The following is a 16911-nucleotide window of genomic DNA, read 5'->3' as shown; positions in this document are numbered from 1 at the left end:
AAGGATGAAAACATCTCCAGTGAGGGGACAATGCCAACCACAGCGTCAGTGATGGGGATTGAGTGTTGGACCACTATTATGTTCAAACTCACGGTTTTTAGAAGCATGAATTAAATAAAATTATAATTATTTTTTTGCACCACTATCTTAAACGCATGATATGTTGAAGTGCCTCTTTGCACTTTGTGTACATATTGTAGGTAACAGATATTTTTTTCTTTGTTTCTTTTGGGGGGGGGGGGGCATTGAAATGGTATGTAGAAATATAGTTTCATGCTGTGAGATTTTAAATGTAATTCTCTAGAGGAAAAAGATATATAAGTCCAGAGTAAAATTAGATTAGACCAATTGTATAGAGGAAATTGTGTAAGAAATTGCTCTTTTTTTAATTCTCTAATTGCTGTTAACTAGTTGTTTACTTACCTGTCACACACAAATATATAAATATCTTTTTTTTTTATCTAATGTAAGCGTTTTGAATGTTTGTTCTATAAAGATATAAGCAGTGTGAATTCATTTTCATTGTACATACATAAATATGTAATTGTTCTGTTCAGTGACGATGCAGACTTTTTCCTGAAATTAAAGTGATCCTGAAACAAACACTGTTTGCATGAAAAAGAGAAAGAAAGAGGGTAAAAATGAACGAGATAAAAAAAAGAGTAATGGGAAGTTTATGGTTGTAAAAAGGGGCTAACCTAGGCTGAAATTAGTATTATAGAGGTTGTTGAAAAGAGACAAAAGAAAAGGTCAAATGTGTCCTGTGTGTAGGAATAGAGCGAGCAATCAAAACCCAACCAAGTAGTCGACGTGAGAACGAACAAACATCAGTGGTATTCCGATGTCTATTACACTGAAGAGATCAATCCTCAGGTGACTAATCTGAGACATGTTTCAAAGCAGAAAACTGGCTTTAGCCTCAGGCATCTTTGTTAACTGGTACATTTAAAGCTGCAAGACATGGATCGCTATATCTGTTTGAATCTGTGCAAGCCTTCAACATGCTACATTGACACACATCCCACCTCTGTGTCATCAACTTGAAAGAGGTTTAAAGAAATCCCCCTTGGTAAGCTGCCTTTATGCCACTTGCCTTCCTTTTTTTGCTTTTTACTAAGAAACTATATGCACACACAAACACCTGATGCTCACCCATTTAAATGCTACTGATTACATGGAAAGTGATTGACACAACAAAGAGCATATCTTTGAGCTTGTCCTTTTCTACTTAAATGTGTCTTAATGAATAAACTCCTAAAAAGAGCTGTAAGCCCATCATTTCCCCCCATTCTGCTAAATATGTGCTTTACTTATCTTACTTTTCTAGGTCTGCACTCATTGTAAAGCTGTTGTGATCTCAGTGTAAAAGGGAAAGCGTATGTATGGGGGAAATACACAATTGGGGGAAAAAAGAAGAAAAAAAAACATAATTTCCTTGGTCCATGGTATACATGAAAATCTGTTTCTACATATCAATAAGTGTTGTACCTTTGGTGTACATATACAAATATAACTAATAAATGTTGATTCATAACTACATTCTGCCTGATCTCTCTTTGGTTTGTTTTTAAAATATATTTTTTGGGAAATTTGGGAAAATATTTACTTGACATCTCCAAAGGTATAGGGGATGTTTTTAAACATATAAGCACATAGAAGGGCAGTTAGCTTCCCTTTAACATGATATAGATAAGATTATCCAAATATTTATGTTAGCCGCTGCCATTTCTAAGGAAAGAAAAATAATAAATCTGCAGTTGTGAACATTTAATAATTTTGCATCCAATAAAATGCTTGGCAAAGTTTTAGGTCCCTGTGATTGAAATAAATAAATAAAAAAAAAAAACACAGCAAAGGTGTTGTCACATAGTATGGTATCTGATTAGGCCTTTGTGGTCTGCTTTGGTAACACTGTCCAGAGGGCAAAAAGATTGGGGGGAAGTACAACATGTATGTATGTATACACACATATATATATATATATATATATATATATATATATATATATATATATATATATATATATATATAAACTAAAGAAAAAAATAGTATAAAATCGGTTTAGCTACTGTATATTCACCAGCTGTAACAGTAACATGCTGCTTAGCCTAAGTACAAGAAATATTGGTTTGATGTAGTCATTTTAGTCTTGGCTGTCGTCTTAGACATTTTGGACCCAGCAGTGACCAAACAGATGGAGATTTAGATAGATTGAACAAATTTACATCCCTTCATGGCCTGTTATCTATCTATTGGATCACCAGTACTCTGACTGAAATGAATCAATATTTCATAAATGGTTGATGCTTTTTGAATGGGTGTTTGGTGGGGGCAGAGATCTTTCAGAGTCATCTTCTTCTGCCTGTTCTTTCAGACTGGTTGCCTACATTAATCTCATACTTGCTGGCACACCAATGCTTCTAAATTAATTATCATTAGCCTTATAGCATAATTGCCTAAGTCATATTTTGGCTAAATTGTGATATCTGTCTCCTGATATTGCTGCTTGACTGTTCACCATTGCCTATAAAACCTTAAAATATAACTTAGACAATTAAGCTCAGTTTTTTTTCCCAGTTTTACTTATAAAAAGCCAATCCACAACCTTTCTAAATAAAGAAAAACCCATCTGAGGGTTGAATAGACCTTTTTTATGGAGTGCTTCAATATTGCTCTGCTTAAACTTTGAATGTGAAAGAATCATACTATTTCTTTCAAAAAGCATAGACACCCAGACACTGACAATGATGTAGTTTTTGTCAAAATACTCCAGAATACACAAGTACATTTAACCTTCAAATGTTTAACTTTCTACTGCCTCATTTTTACCAGTTAAATATCAATTGTGTTTACAACAGAGAGCATGCTACTGGAAACAATTAGCACTCCAGTAAGAGATATTTCATTTATCCAATATAAACACTACCTTATGTTTTACAGTGGGCTGGGGTGAGGTGGGGAATGCTCCAGTTAGGTTGTTAGCACATCACATAGTGACTTTGACCATTTAAAAAAAAAACAGTTATCCTACAGTGCATGTTTTTAAGCTGTGGAAAGAAGAACCAATCACTCAAGAACAACTCTGCACAGGAAGGTTGCAGCTGAACATCACCAGTGAGCTGGTAATGGGAAATTAGTTCTCTCTCTCTCTCTCTCTCTCTCTCTCTCTCTCTCTCTCTCTCTCTCTCTCTCTTTTTTTTAATGGTGGAAGAAGCAGAGATAAAGTGAGGTGTAACCTTCTCATGAAAATTCCTTAAAAATGATAAGTGATTAATAAAATTACAAAATGTTTAAAATGTTAATAAAAAAAATTCTTTCAACATATAAAACTCACAAATAATTTTGACAGCAGCATCACATGTGTAGTTTCAAGAAAGCGTTCAATGAGTTAAGTGCACGCTATAATAAATGCCTGCATTAAAAAACAGCTGTTTCTCTTATTAGTTAGTTAGTTTGATGACATTAGCATGCATGGTAAAACTGGGAAAAAAAGCCATCCATATCTCCAGAAATGGCTGTCTTTGTCTCATTATTTGTTTCCCACTATAACGTGTTCTCGCATCCCGAACCTGATGCCATGGAAACCTCACTTCCTCTTTCTTCATCATGTCATTCATTCGCTGATTTTTTTTTTCTTCACACACACAGACTAATTAGTGAGAGAACATCATGTCCCAGCATATCTTCATCTATACTGATTTATTTCATTTTGCTATGTTTCCTAAAAGCAGAGAAAAAAATGGAACAAGTAGGAAAAGGTTCTTGCAGTAACTGTATATAGTTGAGTTTCATGGTGATAATCAGGCACAAAAAAGAGAAAAATTAGCTGTCACACAGGGAATAGCATTGACATGACACAATGTATGATACATTCAGCCTACGAGAAGATCAGTAGAAAAAACCGCAGTATTTTGTTTACAAGTTCGAATGTTAAGAGCAATGCCACACATGATTTGAGCAAGCACACACTCTTTGTCTCTTTTCACACGCTTCATTCATCACTTCCCATCTCTCAGGGAATATACAGTGTTTTTTTCTCATGAAGAAGCCTTTAACATTGCGGGGGGTTTACAGCATTCGAGTCCCCCATTATGGGACGTACTGTTTAGTCCAGTTTCAACAACAAAACCTCCTTTAGTCACATCATAACTGAGCTTAAATTTGCCTTAAAAATGATTAATGTGCCAGAGATGTAATGCAAATCTTTCTTTCAATCATTATTTTTTTCATTGTCAGCATATACATATAATATGTATACAGCAAATCATCATTTTAATTGTTCTTTTCTTCAGGATTACCTCAAGATAAATCATATTCCCAACCATAACATAATATTTACTCATGTCAGTGGTGTATAAATTGCACAATTTTGGAATTTAAACATTAAGCTGATTCATATTAAATATACACTTCACTTTGACTATTACAAAATCCATTCAGAAACATTTACCTCTGAGGTAAAATCTCTTATTAAATAAGACTCAAACAAAGACACGTTCCTTCACTTGAAAGGGACAAAGCCCCCTCCTACCAAATAACAAAAAGCACTGGCAGCTTTAAAGATATACATTATATACAGATATGAGAAAAAGAGAATCAAAGCGTCATTGTTTAAGAAAGTGACCTTGCTAGCTTTTTTTAAATTGGAAAATTCTGTCCACAGGCAAAGTCTGAAATATGCAGGTAACAACAACATAAAAAATACTGGACACCAGTTATTGTTCTCTTAAAATCTCAGATAAAATAATTTTGATTTATTATTTGCCATCTAAGCCAAACAACTCAAAGTTTTAGGATTATCTTAATCTATAAGAGAAGGAAAATTTGTGAATTTGTCACCAATACTTTCTTCACAAATCTTCCCAGACCCATCTTTTGAAGCCTAAACGTTGCCATTGTTATATTTAAAAAAAACATATAAATTCATAAGCTGACATAAAATAAAAAAAAAAAAAACATTCCCACATCCGGGTGACCTCCTTTTAGACCTAACTAAGCATACAAACAAGATGCTGCACATGCTGATGTAACGGACCTGGTCCCACTGAGAGGTAACAGTTTTTATACTGTACTGTTTACCTCAGACAAAATCTCTAAATAACACACTCACACACCCTTTCTCAGTTATTCAGTGTTGGCCTATAAAAGCAGTTTATAACCCCAGTTTTATTGAAGCTCAAATCTTAACCTGTCTACTCTCCTAACTGCCCCTCACCAGCTCCTTCCCTCCTCTGTCTACTCTCAACCCTCTCATGCTTGCTGGTCTTTATCTGGTGACTCCTCTAGTGTGATGACAGTGAACTCCTCTGTGTTGCCATTCTCCTGGATATTCTCCTTGTTCATGAGGGTCACCATTTCCTGCTCTGTGTCCTGGTTGTGGGAGCTGGATGCTGCTGCTGCTGTCCCGTTCCCTTCGCCTCCTTCCTTGGCTGTGATCATCAGGGTTTGTTGCCTGCCGCACCAGCTGCAAAAGAACATTCACATCTATTTACCACTGATTCAGTTCAATCTGTAGATAAATATGTGATAAACAACTGTCGAGAAAAGGAAAAAAGTAAAATGAAAATACCAGGAGTGTCACAGCAGTCAGACATACCTTTTTCTTTTTGCGACAGCTGCACATATAAGAAGAATAGCAGCAACTGCCACAATCACTCCAATAATTACCAGCCAGTCTAAAAGGAGAAATATGAGTGGATTTGATTAAAACTCAGAAATGAGAAAAAAAAGAAAAGAAAATTTGAAAGAGTGCTTTATTCAACAGGGGATTGTTTGACTGTGGTAACCATGTATTTCAGGGTGTGTGAGGTTATATGTGAAGTTCTCACTTGATGAACTGTTGCTCTCCGGCTGCTCGTTCACAGGGCCCAGGACCCGTCCCTGGTCATTATGTTCTTGTTGTGGAACTGCATAAAAATAAAAGGAAAACATATCCACTTAAATCATCTTAAATACAAGCAGTTCACTAACATATTAAAGCCAGAAGTTAAGTCTCTGTCAAAAATAAACATATTAACTTTGCATTTTATTTTAAATTGTTTAAATTATATTTATATTTCCCTCTCTCCATGAAATCAGGCAACACAGAGAGATACTTCTCACTTTCTTACTCCTAATATCTTCTTTTTGTGTCTAATTTCATCTTAAAAGAGATTGCAAATTGACTTGTGTTCATCTAACACAAGGGGGCGTCCTATGTTCTCAAAGTTACTTCTGTTCTCCTGAAACCTGTTGCAACTGATGTCATGATGTGTTATGTTTATTAGAGCCTGTTTTCATGCAATATAAGCACACATCAACTCATAGATTACCTTTTATAATAACTAGACTTTTAGATGTGCACATGCTAGAATTAATATTTGCATTTAATGCATTTAAAAAATGAATGACAATAAGCTGGATTTTTTTATGTTTATGTATTGTATGGCTTTTATGCTTGGACTATGATGCTATCTGTATATGTTACTCAAATTTTCTCAAATACTGTATATACCAGCTTTCTTTAGCATTTAGTTGCAGCAGTTTAGGTGTTGTACTTACACTCTGCTTTGATTTCTTCCACAGGCTTCTCAGTCTCTTTCTCTCTTTCCATGGGACGTTGTGTTATTTCTGGTACCCTAACAGTGGACAGTGGAGCAGCTCCTTCCTCCTCAGACAGAGGGTGCATCCCAGATCCAGCATCTTGATCGAGCTCCTTATCAGTGAAAAGGGGATCCAGGGTACCGTTGTCATTCCCTCCAAGGGGGCTCCCTTCATCAGGAACCTCAGTGCTGACTTTTGGTTCCTCGGAAAAAATGATGATTGCTGGTGTAGTTGTGTGTTTTCCCCCCACCTCCTCTTCTCCTTCCTCTTCCTGACGGATCGTATTAAAGTTGTCAGTCTCGGTATCGGGAGTGTTCTCAGACTGTGATTCTGGAGTTTCTGTTGCAGTTGGAGTCTGGGGCTGTGGTGAAGTCTCAGCTGTTTGAAGAATAATTATGGAAATTATAGCCAAACATAACTTTGAATATCTTTTGTGAGACTGCTTTTCTTTGAAACTGGCTGCTCAAATTCTATTTTCATTTTATAATTACATCTAATTACAGTATATTCTTATCACATTAACATTACTGTTTAATTTATATACAAACTTACACAATAATCCTGGATGACTCATGTTCAGACTGTTAAAAATAATATGTGGTTAATTTTTACAGCTTGATTAAAAAAAATACTTATATTAGAACCACATTAAATGTTATTTTACTGTGGCTGGCTTATGTGTGAACTATGAAATGAATCATGCCCTGCTTCTGTTATTTGGTATTCCTTTATTATTGTGTGCATTATCCCATATAGTTATTATAATAAAACTATTGTTATCTCTATGCATTCACAAATCATAATTTAGTAAATCCTGTGTTTATTTTGGGGTTCATATGCAATCAGATAATAATAATGAACAAGATTTATATAACACTTTTTAAGGCGCCCGCAGCACTTTACAGTGAATCCAGTATTCATTCATTCATACTTGGTGATTGTAAGTGATATGTGCAGCCACAGCTATCCTAAGGCAGACAGATGGAAACATGGCAGTCAATCCACACCAACGTCCTCTCCAACCACCAAATAAATACATTCATACACCATCATTCATTCATACAATATTTGACCTTCCAGTTACTGGACAACCTGCTCTACCACATAAGCCACTGCTCCAATAACCCGGCATGAGAACTGCTGGAGTAATTAAACTGGTGGAGTAATTAAAAAAACTAGTGTCTGGAAATGTGACATTTTCTGTATTACTCCTGGATGTAATACATCACCTGACCCAGCAGTATTCTTATTCACCAAGAACCAGTTTCAGGGAGACAATAGAGGCGATGTCATCTGGTGAAGTTTTCCTCTCGTTTAATTTTATTTTATTTTTATTATAATATAGGAAGGAGAGGGTTAATGTGCTTCATGTACTGACCTGGTGCATCTGCCTGTAATGGTTCAGTGAAGATGAATTTCTTACTACAGTTCTTCCCAGGTCCATCTAGCAAGAGAGGAAACAGGAGGAGGACATCATCAAAGTTTAAAAACAAATCAGAAGGTTGATGCACTGCCAGCTCTAAGTTCATATGACAATTTGTTAACCAGCATTTGATTGCTCAGAAAAAGTGGTGTTGATTATTTAATAATGATGAAGTCACCTTTTTCATCATAGCAGTAGACATCGAAGAGATCTGTATAATTCAGATTGGAAGACATAATTAACCCAGTCAAGTTCTTTGCACAGTTTTCATGAGCCTTCTGTCTGAGGATGGCGACGCTCCCATTATTCATCCAACCTTTCCTGAATGGACACAGCAACATTATTTTTAGGATTTTTTGATATAAAACACAGTCCGTCTGCTTGTTGCTATGTACAATCACTTTGAGTCACACAGGAAAACAAAGTCTCTCGTTGCACAGACAAGAATGAAGTGGAATTGAGAAAGTGAAGGCCGTTAGATTACTGAAACTGCAATGATTTGGTTAAATCCACTGTGGGATTTCATCACATACAGTACTAAACCATTTTAGAAATAAAAGAGGATCCAAAAGAGAAGGAGGAAGTCAGGAACTTGCAGCTCAAAAGTACAATACAATATTTTTTATTAAGCATAAAAAAAAAACACTCCTCAAACATTTTGGACTATTAATTAAAGAAGAATTAATTGTAGTTTTACCTGCAGGTTTCCATTTTTTTCTCATAGGCCAGCTGGATTTGGTTTGGACTTGCCATGGTGCTGTCTAGCTGCTCACACACCTTTGCTGACATGTTGAAGTCCAGTGAGTGACGGCCTGCTCCCTCAGAGATGAACACGCCAGCAAAGCTGCAGCTGCGGGAATTCACTACAAACAATAATAAAAAGAAATGTAAAACATAAGGAACAGTCATTTATTATTTTGGCACTGATGTGTGTAAATGTTCCAGTCAGTGCATAAAGAAACATAGTAGAAACGTAAAATTTAGATTTTAGACGACTGAAGAATACAAATAGATTATTTTTGATCAAATAGAACAATGGTGGGGTCCACAGAACATCAGGTCTGTGTTAACTGAACCATTTAAAAATCATACATTGTCAAACAGGTATATATATATATATATATATATATATATATATATATATATATATATATATATATATATATATATATACATATATATATAGGTTTATCAGTATTTACTTTTTAATATTCTGAAATTTACACATCTAGGACACCACCACCTTTACCACAACAGTACTTACACCCCAAACCCAACATAGTACATACATATATATATATTCATGCTTCAAATAAGACGCACCCAACACTGCGGCTTGTAAAAAACTTTCTTAAGTTTCATTTCCAAACATCATGAAGTGCACAACTCTGGGTTTAGTGACATTACCACAAACCCGGCTGTGAGCAGGTGCATCCTCTTTCAGCCATGTGGTGCCAGCTCAATAGTTGGTTTAACAGTGGACTGCAGCATGATAAATAAATAGTGTTTTCATTGCGACTGAGAGCTTTGAAAGTATCTAACCTTTTTTTGTTAAAACCATCAAATGGTAATGAATGACCTGCTAAGCCACACAATGTGGAATTGTATTTTAGATCATCACAGAGCATTTGCAGTGAACAAACTGGGAAGAGTGATGTTGTTTCAGTCATAAGTGTACCTCTAAAGTGCTTCAGCTGGTTGAAAACAAAAGGCTTACTAATACAGAGGTTTATTATTGTCTTAGCATGTGTATTCAATTGTAATTCCCAACTACATAAAGACGGATGAAGCAGGAACTGGATGGATGAATGTGTATGCTGTTCTGCAGAAGTAGTAAAGTAATGTTCCTGTTTGTGTGAAAAGCTAATAAAAGCATTCTCTACTATGAAAAAAGTCAAATAAATCAATAATAAGAGCAACATTTGGGTTTTATAAGAAAAAAAAACAATCATTCATCCAGTTGTGCACTTTTTCACATTGTAGTGTAGTTTAGATCAGTGCACAACTAAATTTGGAGACTGGTGCACACTGTGCCTTAACCTCTGTTGAGCTTATTTGTTTAAGCTTGCCAGAAATGCAAAATTTGCTTAGTAAATAGCAGATGAGCTGGTGAGCTTCCATGCACTCTTGTATCTCATATTTCAAAATGCCACTTGTGCTGCACACACATGGACTCTGCAAAAGACGGCAATGGCTGATATTGAAAAAAGAAAAAATATAGAGAAATAATTTAAACAGATGAGTGCTTTCTTATTATAAAGCAGGTGAAATTTTGTATTGAAAATAAGAAGAACGGCAGCAACAGGAAAGATTCTTGCAACTCTAACCCTGCAGCCATTGTGCTGATTATTTACTCATGACTTTCTCCACGGAGATCTTGATGCAGTCTTGTACACAGAAAAGGAAAACAACAAAAAGTTTAGTGAATAAAAAAAGAAATTCTGTGGCAGCCAAATCGAAACAATCTATTTTGAATGTATATTTCATGGGAAATCATATAGATGGCCCAAACATGCTTCTTATGAACACACTGCAAATTTGATCAGAAAAACCTACAGGGATGTTATTTCTATTCTTATTTTTATTTATTTATTTAAAGATTCTCTTAAGTTTCTCATCTCTGCACCAGAGATGTCAGATTAAACTCCACTGACATCTTCCTTGTGAATGCAAAAAGAAAGGAAATGAAACATATTTGCTTTTATTGTTTGTTTGTTTCTTTGCTACCATGGTGACAGATTCACCAGAACACCAGACAGGAAACAAGAACACACTTCCTGAAATTTTAACTTTTAAAGCTTTGAAGATCAGCAGAAAAAAATCAGCTTGCTGTCACACAAATATTTTGCTCATTCTGTGCAAATCAATTTATTTAATTTAATCAATTTAAGGAAAAGCTTGTTAAAGACAATTATGCAAAAAAGAAAAAGTCATTTTCTGTCATGCTTACAATGTGTAAGAAATTTACTGAAATTCCAGCACAGCATAAGTACTATGTGTATTTGTCAGAAATCAAATAGAATGATGCTATTTTTGGATGTTTTATATGATAGCCCAGAAATTTTGTGGTTAGTTTCAGGAAAAGACAAAGTCACCTTCTTATTTTCTACTAAAATGAGCAAACAGAGCTTTAACAAATCAGTAAGCTGAGCTTTCTTTAGTTTGTGGTAGTTGGGCAATAAGAGCCAGTTTCAGTAACGGCATTGTAAAGCACATGGGACTGTGTCCGTCACAGAGCAGGGAAATAAAACAGACAACAGCCTTGCAAACCAGCCCCAGGGAGATCAAAGGAAGCACAGCTCACCATCAGCAGGCTGAAAAGAAGGCCGCCATGAACCTGAAGAGTATTCATTAGTATGCAGAGAGAATGACTGTGAGTGTCTTTATACAGTCCAGAGGCCTGTTATGCCTAGGCACTGACTCCCCCAAAAGCTTCATTGTCACCTAATGGAGCTGAAACCAAGGAGACTGCAAAGTCTGGATGCAGAGCCTGAAAGAAAGGGAGCTTTAATGCAGGGTCTTGCCAAAATCTCCAGCTGCACTAGAAGTAATTGACAAGCATGAGTCTACACTCTTACATCACTTTCTTCTAACCCCACTCTCTCTTTCTGTCTTGTTTTCTTTCATTATTCTCTGATTGTCTTTTCTATGCCAGCAATAAAGTACAATTTACCCCCTGCATACATGTGTGTAGACAAGCAGGCAGCTCACAGAAGCGCACGCTCTAAAAAAACAAAAAAACAAAAACAAAACTTGGTTGTCTAATAAATTTTTTATGGTTTTATAGAACCATGACAGCATGTGCCACAGCAAGAGAGCAAGTAGAACAATATTTATATTAAGATTAATAACACATACAGCTTTGGCTTATGTTTCATCCTCTTTTCTACATCCTCTTTTGTCTTTCCCAGACATGTTTTGCTGAAAATGTTCTGATGAAAATATCATGAGGTTAGGAATGTCATGGTTGAACAGAGAAGCTACTGTGTATGTCCCACTGCTACTGTGACATACTGTTAGCTATAGTTCACCAGCTGGTTTTGGAGGAAGACCTTGTTGCCATAACACTTGCAATGCTTCATGCATTATTATACTCAAGAGAAGCTGCTTTATTAGCAGATGCATCTTTCCCTTCACAACAGTGGAGTCACAACAATCGTCTATCAGGCTAGTAGAACAAGTGAAACATGAGATCTAAAATTAAATGTAAAAAATGTGTTTGCCCACACATAAAAGTATAAAAACTCATAGCCTACTGCCTGAAGGTCACAACAAGGACTTGCACTGATGTTGTCTTTACAGTGAGATTTCTTATTTAACCTCCATCTTCTACACCTCCCACTGTTGATAACAGGCAATTTTTTTTGTTTGTTATTTTTTTAGATAGAACAGGCTGACATTCTTTCTCTCTCATAAAATTAAAAGACGGTTACAGTTCATTCAAATCGATTATCTGTGATAAGATACTTGACCTGCAGCTCTGTTTCAAACATTATGATTGGGAAATATAAGTGTAACACAACTGGCATGCTGAAATATTTCCTCTACTGCAAATGGTCTTAGGTTGGTGGATTTTGTCAGCATAACCAGCATATTGTGCAGAATTTTCAATTTATTTTCTGCCTACAGCACATTTGTTGTAATGTTTTCCATGACTGATTTAAGAGGAATCATAGTCCAAATTTGAAGTTAAAATTTTGGTTATTGGGGGTCCCTAAGCAGTTTAGAATCAATATCCCTCTAATTTCTTTGTTAGATCAAACGAAATCAATTCAAATGTAGATCTGAAACAGTAGATCTGAGGTTACTTTTCATATATTATTTGTTTGATCAATTGAACTGACCTCATTTTGTTGTCGAAGTGGTAGTATTAACCATGTTTTATCGCTCATTAGTTGCATTCACTTGAATTTCAACCCAATCTCATAGCAGGAGCTGTAACCAGTCAATGCAGCTTTGACAATTAAACCTACAAAGTTGTATGATTACTGTATATCCTGACAAAGATGAAGTTATGCTTTTGATGTGTCACCATGATAGTACATGATTACATTCATGCTCAAAGTCTCACTTTTCATAAGGTCATTTCTACTCAGAGTGGAATGTCAACGTGAACTAATAATTATCCTTGAGCAAACAACTGCATTAAGGTCATGTGCCCATCCTGCATATTATACTAATATTTTGTCCACTTCAGAACACTGTTGTGGTTGTAAGAATTTTGTCTCCTTTCGCAAAGCACTACTGTGTTTTGAAGAAATGGAACAAATGCAGTATATTACAGAGTTTCTTTACAGCAAAAAAGTGAAGCCACATAAAGACCAAACCATCAAGAACACTAGCTGATATAATAATCTTAAAAAATGATCTGACTTGACAGTTATCAAGCTTTTATTGCTTTAAATAAATAAATTAAAAAAAATACATACATACAATGACCAGCTGCTGCTGCACAATGCTGAAATTCTGACTTTATTGCATATAGTCTGACAAAAACTGTCAGTCATGGCTCATGAATGACAACATGTATTTTGATACATGTAACAATGTTAAACTGTAGTATCAGTACTTATATTAAAAGAGTTTAACTCTTTCTTAACCAAACACAATAGGATTTGATTAAACTGCATTTTTTTCATGGAAAAGTAGTGATGTTGTACTACTGCTGGCCATCACATAATCTTGCTAGGAATCAGTTTTAGGTAAACTGGCTGTCTGAGACATTTAATCTACACTGTGTGCACAGCATTCTAGTAGGTATCATTAATTTTCAATGGACAGAGTTATAATAGCAAATCCTGTGTGATGGTAAAATGCTCTGTAGTGAATGTAATAAATTGCTGTGTATGCAATGTAATAGCGAGTTTCCTACCTCCATAATGATGCACAGTTATGAGATTAATATAATTGAGCATTGGCTATGTGTATCTTAAATATCAAGCAAAAGTGGATGTAGTACAACTAATGTTTTTTCTGTCATAGTGCAAGATATGATTGAATGGCCAATTCAGTCATCACAAAATGAAACTATATATTTTATATATTTAAATAAACTGCATCCTTCAGTGGCATTGTAAAAAGAGTGTATTTGAGGCCTAACTTTGATGTATTTTTATATGCTATCCAAGAAGCATCGTAATTCATTTATGCTAACCAAAGTGTCAATGTGTTATGGTGTTTATGTAAATTAAAGCATATGTCAAAATGTCATCCATAATGATAAAATCTAAGTAAAGTCATGAGTTGTTTGTGTTAAAGTTCAGTTCAATTATCAAGGCACATTTAAAGCCATGAAAATCTTAAGTTTTAGTTCCATGATTTGTGTCCAGCTCTGCAAGTGTGATATCAATGTTTTTTATGTAATAAATGCAAAAGGAGGAGAAAATATCTTTATTTCATCAAAACTATTTGACAAAATAATTATGTTTAACTAGCAGCACAAATGTGTGGTGGAGACTGGTGGATTACAGTCAGGGATGCTGACACTACCAGAAAGATTTTTATAAGTTTTTTTTGTTGTTTAAAAAGATTTAAATTAATGGAGAAAGTCTAGAAAAAGAAGAATGCACCATTTAAGGTCAATTCAATTAACACTGTTGGACAGAAATTTAGCAAAGGACAGAAGTCATACAAGATACTGGTCCAGATGCAGCTTCAGGGTGGGTGGTTGGTTGCAGAGGGCACACTGGTAGAGGAGGCAAACACGTGTTTGGAAGTACTCAGAGCCCATGCAGGCACAAGCCTTCTTTGTAAGGACCCAGTCTGTGGGGCCTCTTACACCCCTCACCTTGAAACATGACACGGGAGCATGCAGGAGGGGTCGCTAAACCAAGGACATGTTAGCAAAAAGTGCAATAGTCTGGGTGGCTAGAATATGTGAGTTTAAGAGACCAAGAAGGTGTGTTTAAAGTATAAATGACTTAGTCTTTTATTGCTGTATGTCTCTGATATGCATAACAGGAAATGAAAAATATAACAGAGATTAAGTTTAAAAATCTGTAACTGACAGGTTTATAAGCTTTGCATATCTTTATTCTGATCAGCTTTTTACTCAGTGATTAACACGAGACATTTACAAATGGTCAAATTTTAAAATTTGCTTATTTTATACCAAATATGTCATTATCAAACATTCAGATTTGTTCACATCAAAAGGTCTACTGTGATCCTTTTAATGGACCTGTAGAAATATCTAAATTAAAACAACTAAAACAAATTCTGTAACTGCTGAAGAAAACACATTATATTGTAGTTCCATTTATAAATATATTACAGATACATTTTTATGATTATTTTACATTTTTTTTCCGTACAGAATTATTCATTATCTTCCAGACTATATTTAAAAAAAAAAATCTCTTTTCAGATTTTGAAGCCTGGCTTGGCCACAAGTTGTGCTATTAATGAAGTGCTTCAGGGCAAAAGGTTTAGTTCAAGGACTACATCTAGACCTGGATGAGCAATAACCACCATGGAGCACTTTAGCTGCCAGACACCAACTATTGTAAACACTCGTGCACAGCTCTAAGATACATGCACACGCACAAAGCTCACACCTCACAAAGAAATGAAGGCTTAAGGGACAAACACAGGTTTAGAAAAATTAGAGCTAAAGGAAAGGGGTGGGGGTCCAGCACTCTCTATCCTTTTTTCTTCATGCACTGCATGTTAAATGCCAAAATACTTCTTTATTTGCCTTTAAATACTGGTCATATTTATAGCTTGATACTGATTGTTTTTTGGCGCAGTGCCAGAGGGAAGTCTTTGTGAACAACCCAACCACCAGCTCCTCAGGGAATCAGCCAGATAATCCCTAGACTTTCTTGATTCAGAACCAACTACACCTCTGGAGACATATCGCTTCAAGCAACAAATCCAATCAAAACCTTCAGACAGAAATCACATGTTAGAATGAGACAAAGGGTAAGAAGGAGACATTAAAGGGAGAAAGACCAACTGGGGAACATCCTTTGTAACACAGACTAAAGCATTAAATGTGGTGGAAAAGGAAAAAAAAAAAATGGTGAAATTTTTCTGTTTCAGCTTGAAGAAAATCCCTCTGTATTACTACACTCATTACTCTGATAAACATTGATTTGCCAGCTTGTGTATGAGACAGAAAGTGAGCATGAGCGCCTGTCCTCTTTGTGTCTATCAGGCGTCTCAGACTGCCAGACATACAGTAAGCCTGTCTGCGCTGGTGTAGCACATGCTCTCTTGCCGGCATCCACTCATCCATTCTACAAGCAGCAGGCTCAGCAGAGCACAGCCTTCTTTCTTTCACCGGCTTCTCTTTACATGAGCGCTCACTTATGTGCTCAACAAGGCTCAAGAGGAAAAAAACACAAAAAAACAAATAAATCACTGTCTGGTCCTAAGACTGATAACAAAGAAGAGTTGCCAGTCACACAGGCACAATTTATGCACAAGAGGAAAAAAATATCCCAGCACAAAGAGCTATCCGTCAGTCAAAGGCACAATCTCCTCACCTTGAAGCTGGTCCGACCTGGAGGAGGCCAGTAATCCAAAGATGACCCCCAACAGAAAAGTCCACATCCTGGGCAAAGCGTCTGGTAATGGCGGAGCAGGTAGAAGTAAAGGCGTATAACAGTTCTGCTTTAGTCCTGTCTTCCTCCTTCTAGAGTACCACGAGGGATAGTTGGTGTGTGTTTGAGTGTGTGTGGAAAAAAATAGGAAAGAGTAAATGAGTAGAGAAGAAATAAAAAAATGGAAAAAATAGTAAAAAACAAAAAAAGAGAAATCAGAGTCTGCTCTGGGTGTTTGGAAGTTGATGGTGCTGAGTCAAATTTTGCCTCAACTTTCCTATTCTCTGCTGGAGAGACACAGTAGCTAGTGGCACCCACATAGAAGGGGAAGAGCGGTTCATGTGCGCACACACCCTTCTG

The 16911-nt window shown here is 35.9% G+C and overlaps 1 protein-coding gene across 1 annotated transcript; it reads right to left on the bottom strand.

The window, feature by feature from the left end:
• Positions 1 to 3684: 3684 nt before the first annotated feature.
• On the bottom strand, positions 3685 to 16911 carry cd44b (CD44 molecule (Indian blood group) b). Its single transcript, XM_041998124.1, has 8 exons — positions 16495 to 16911; positions 8703 to 8868; positions 8184 to 8326; positions 7961 to 8026; positions 6541 to 6960; positions 5829 to 5906; positions 5597 to 5675; positions 3685 to 5464 (listed from the first exon to the last, which is right to left on the bottom strand). The coding sequence occupies exons 1-8, from the start codon at positions 16559 to 16561 to the stop codon at positions 5251 to 5253; spliced, it is 1233 nt and encodes a 410-aa protein (XP_041854058.1). The 5' UTR covers positions 16562 to 16911; the 3' UTR covers positions 3685 to 5250.

The sequence above is a fragment of the Melanotaenia boesemani genome, chromosome 10, assembly GCF_017639745.1.
Source record: "Melanotaenia boesemani isolate fMelBoe1 chromosome 10, fMelBoe1.pri, whole genome shotgun sequence".
In the NCBI taxonomy this organism is placed as follows: domain Eukaryota; kingdom Metazoa; phylum Chordata; class Actinopteri; order Atheriniformes; family Melanotaeniidae; genus Melanotaenia; species Melanotaenia boesemani.
The sequence above is the reverse complement of the archived record's forward strand: the minus strand, read 5'-3'. Positions and strand labels throughout refer to the sequence as shown.

Bases quoted from the DNA above. Each gene is read 5' to 3' on its own strand.
- cd44b (XM_041998124.1), bottom strand. From the start codon at position 16,561: ATGTGGACTTTTCTGTTGGGGGTCATCTTTGGATTACTGGCCTCCTCC. The intron at 8,327-8,702 runs GTAAAACTACAA...GTGTCCATTCAG, and splicing joins AAAAAAATGGAAACCTGCAG to GAAAGGTTGGATGAATAATG. The intron at 5,676-5,828 runs GTGAGAACTTCA...TTCTCCTTTTAG, and splicing joins GGAGAGCAACAGTTCATCAA to ACTGGCTGGTAATTATTGGA.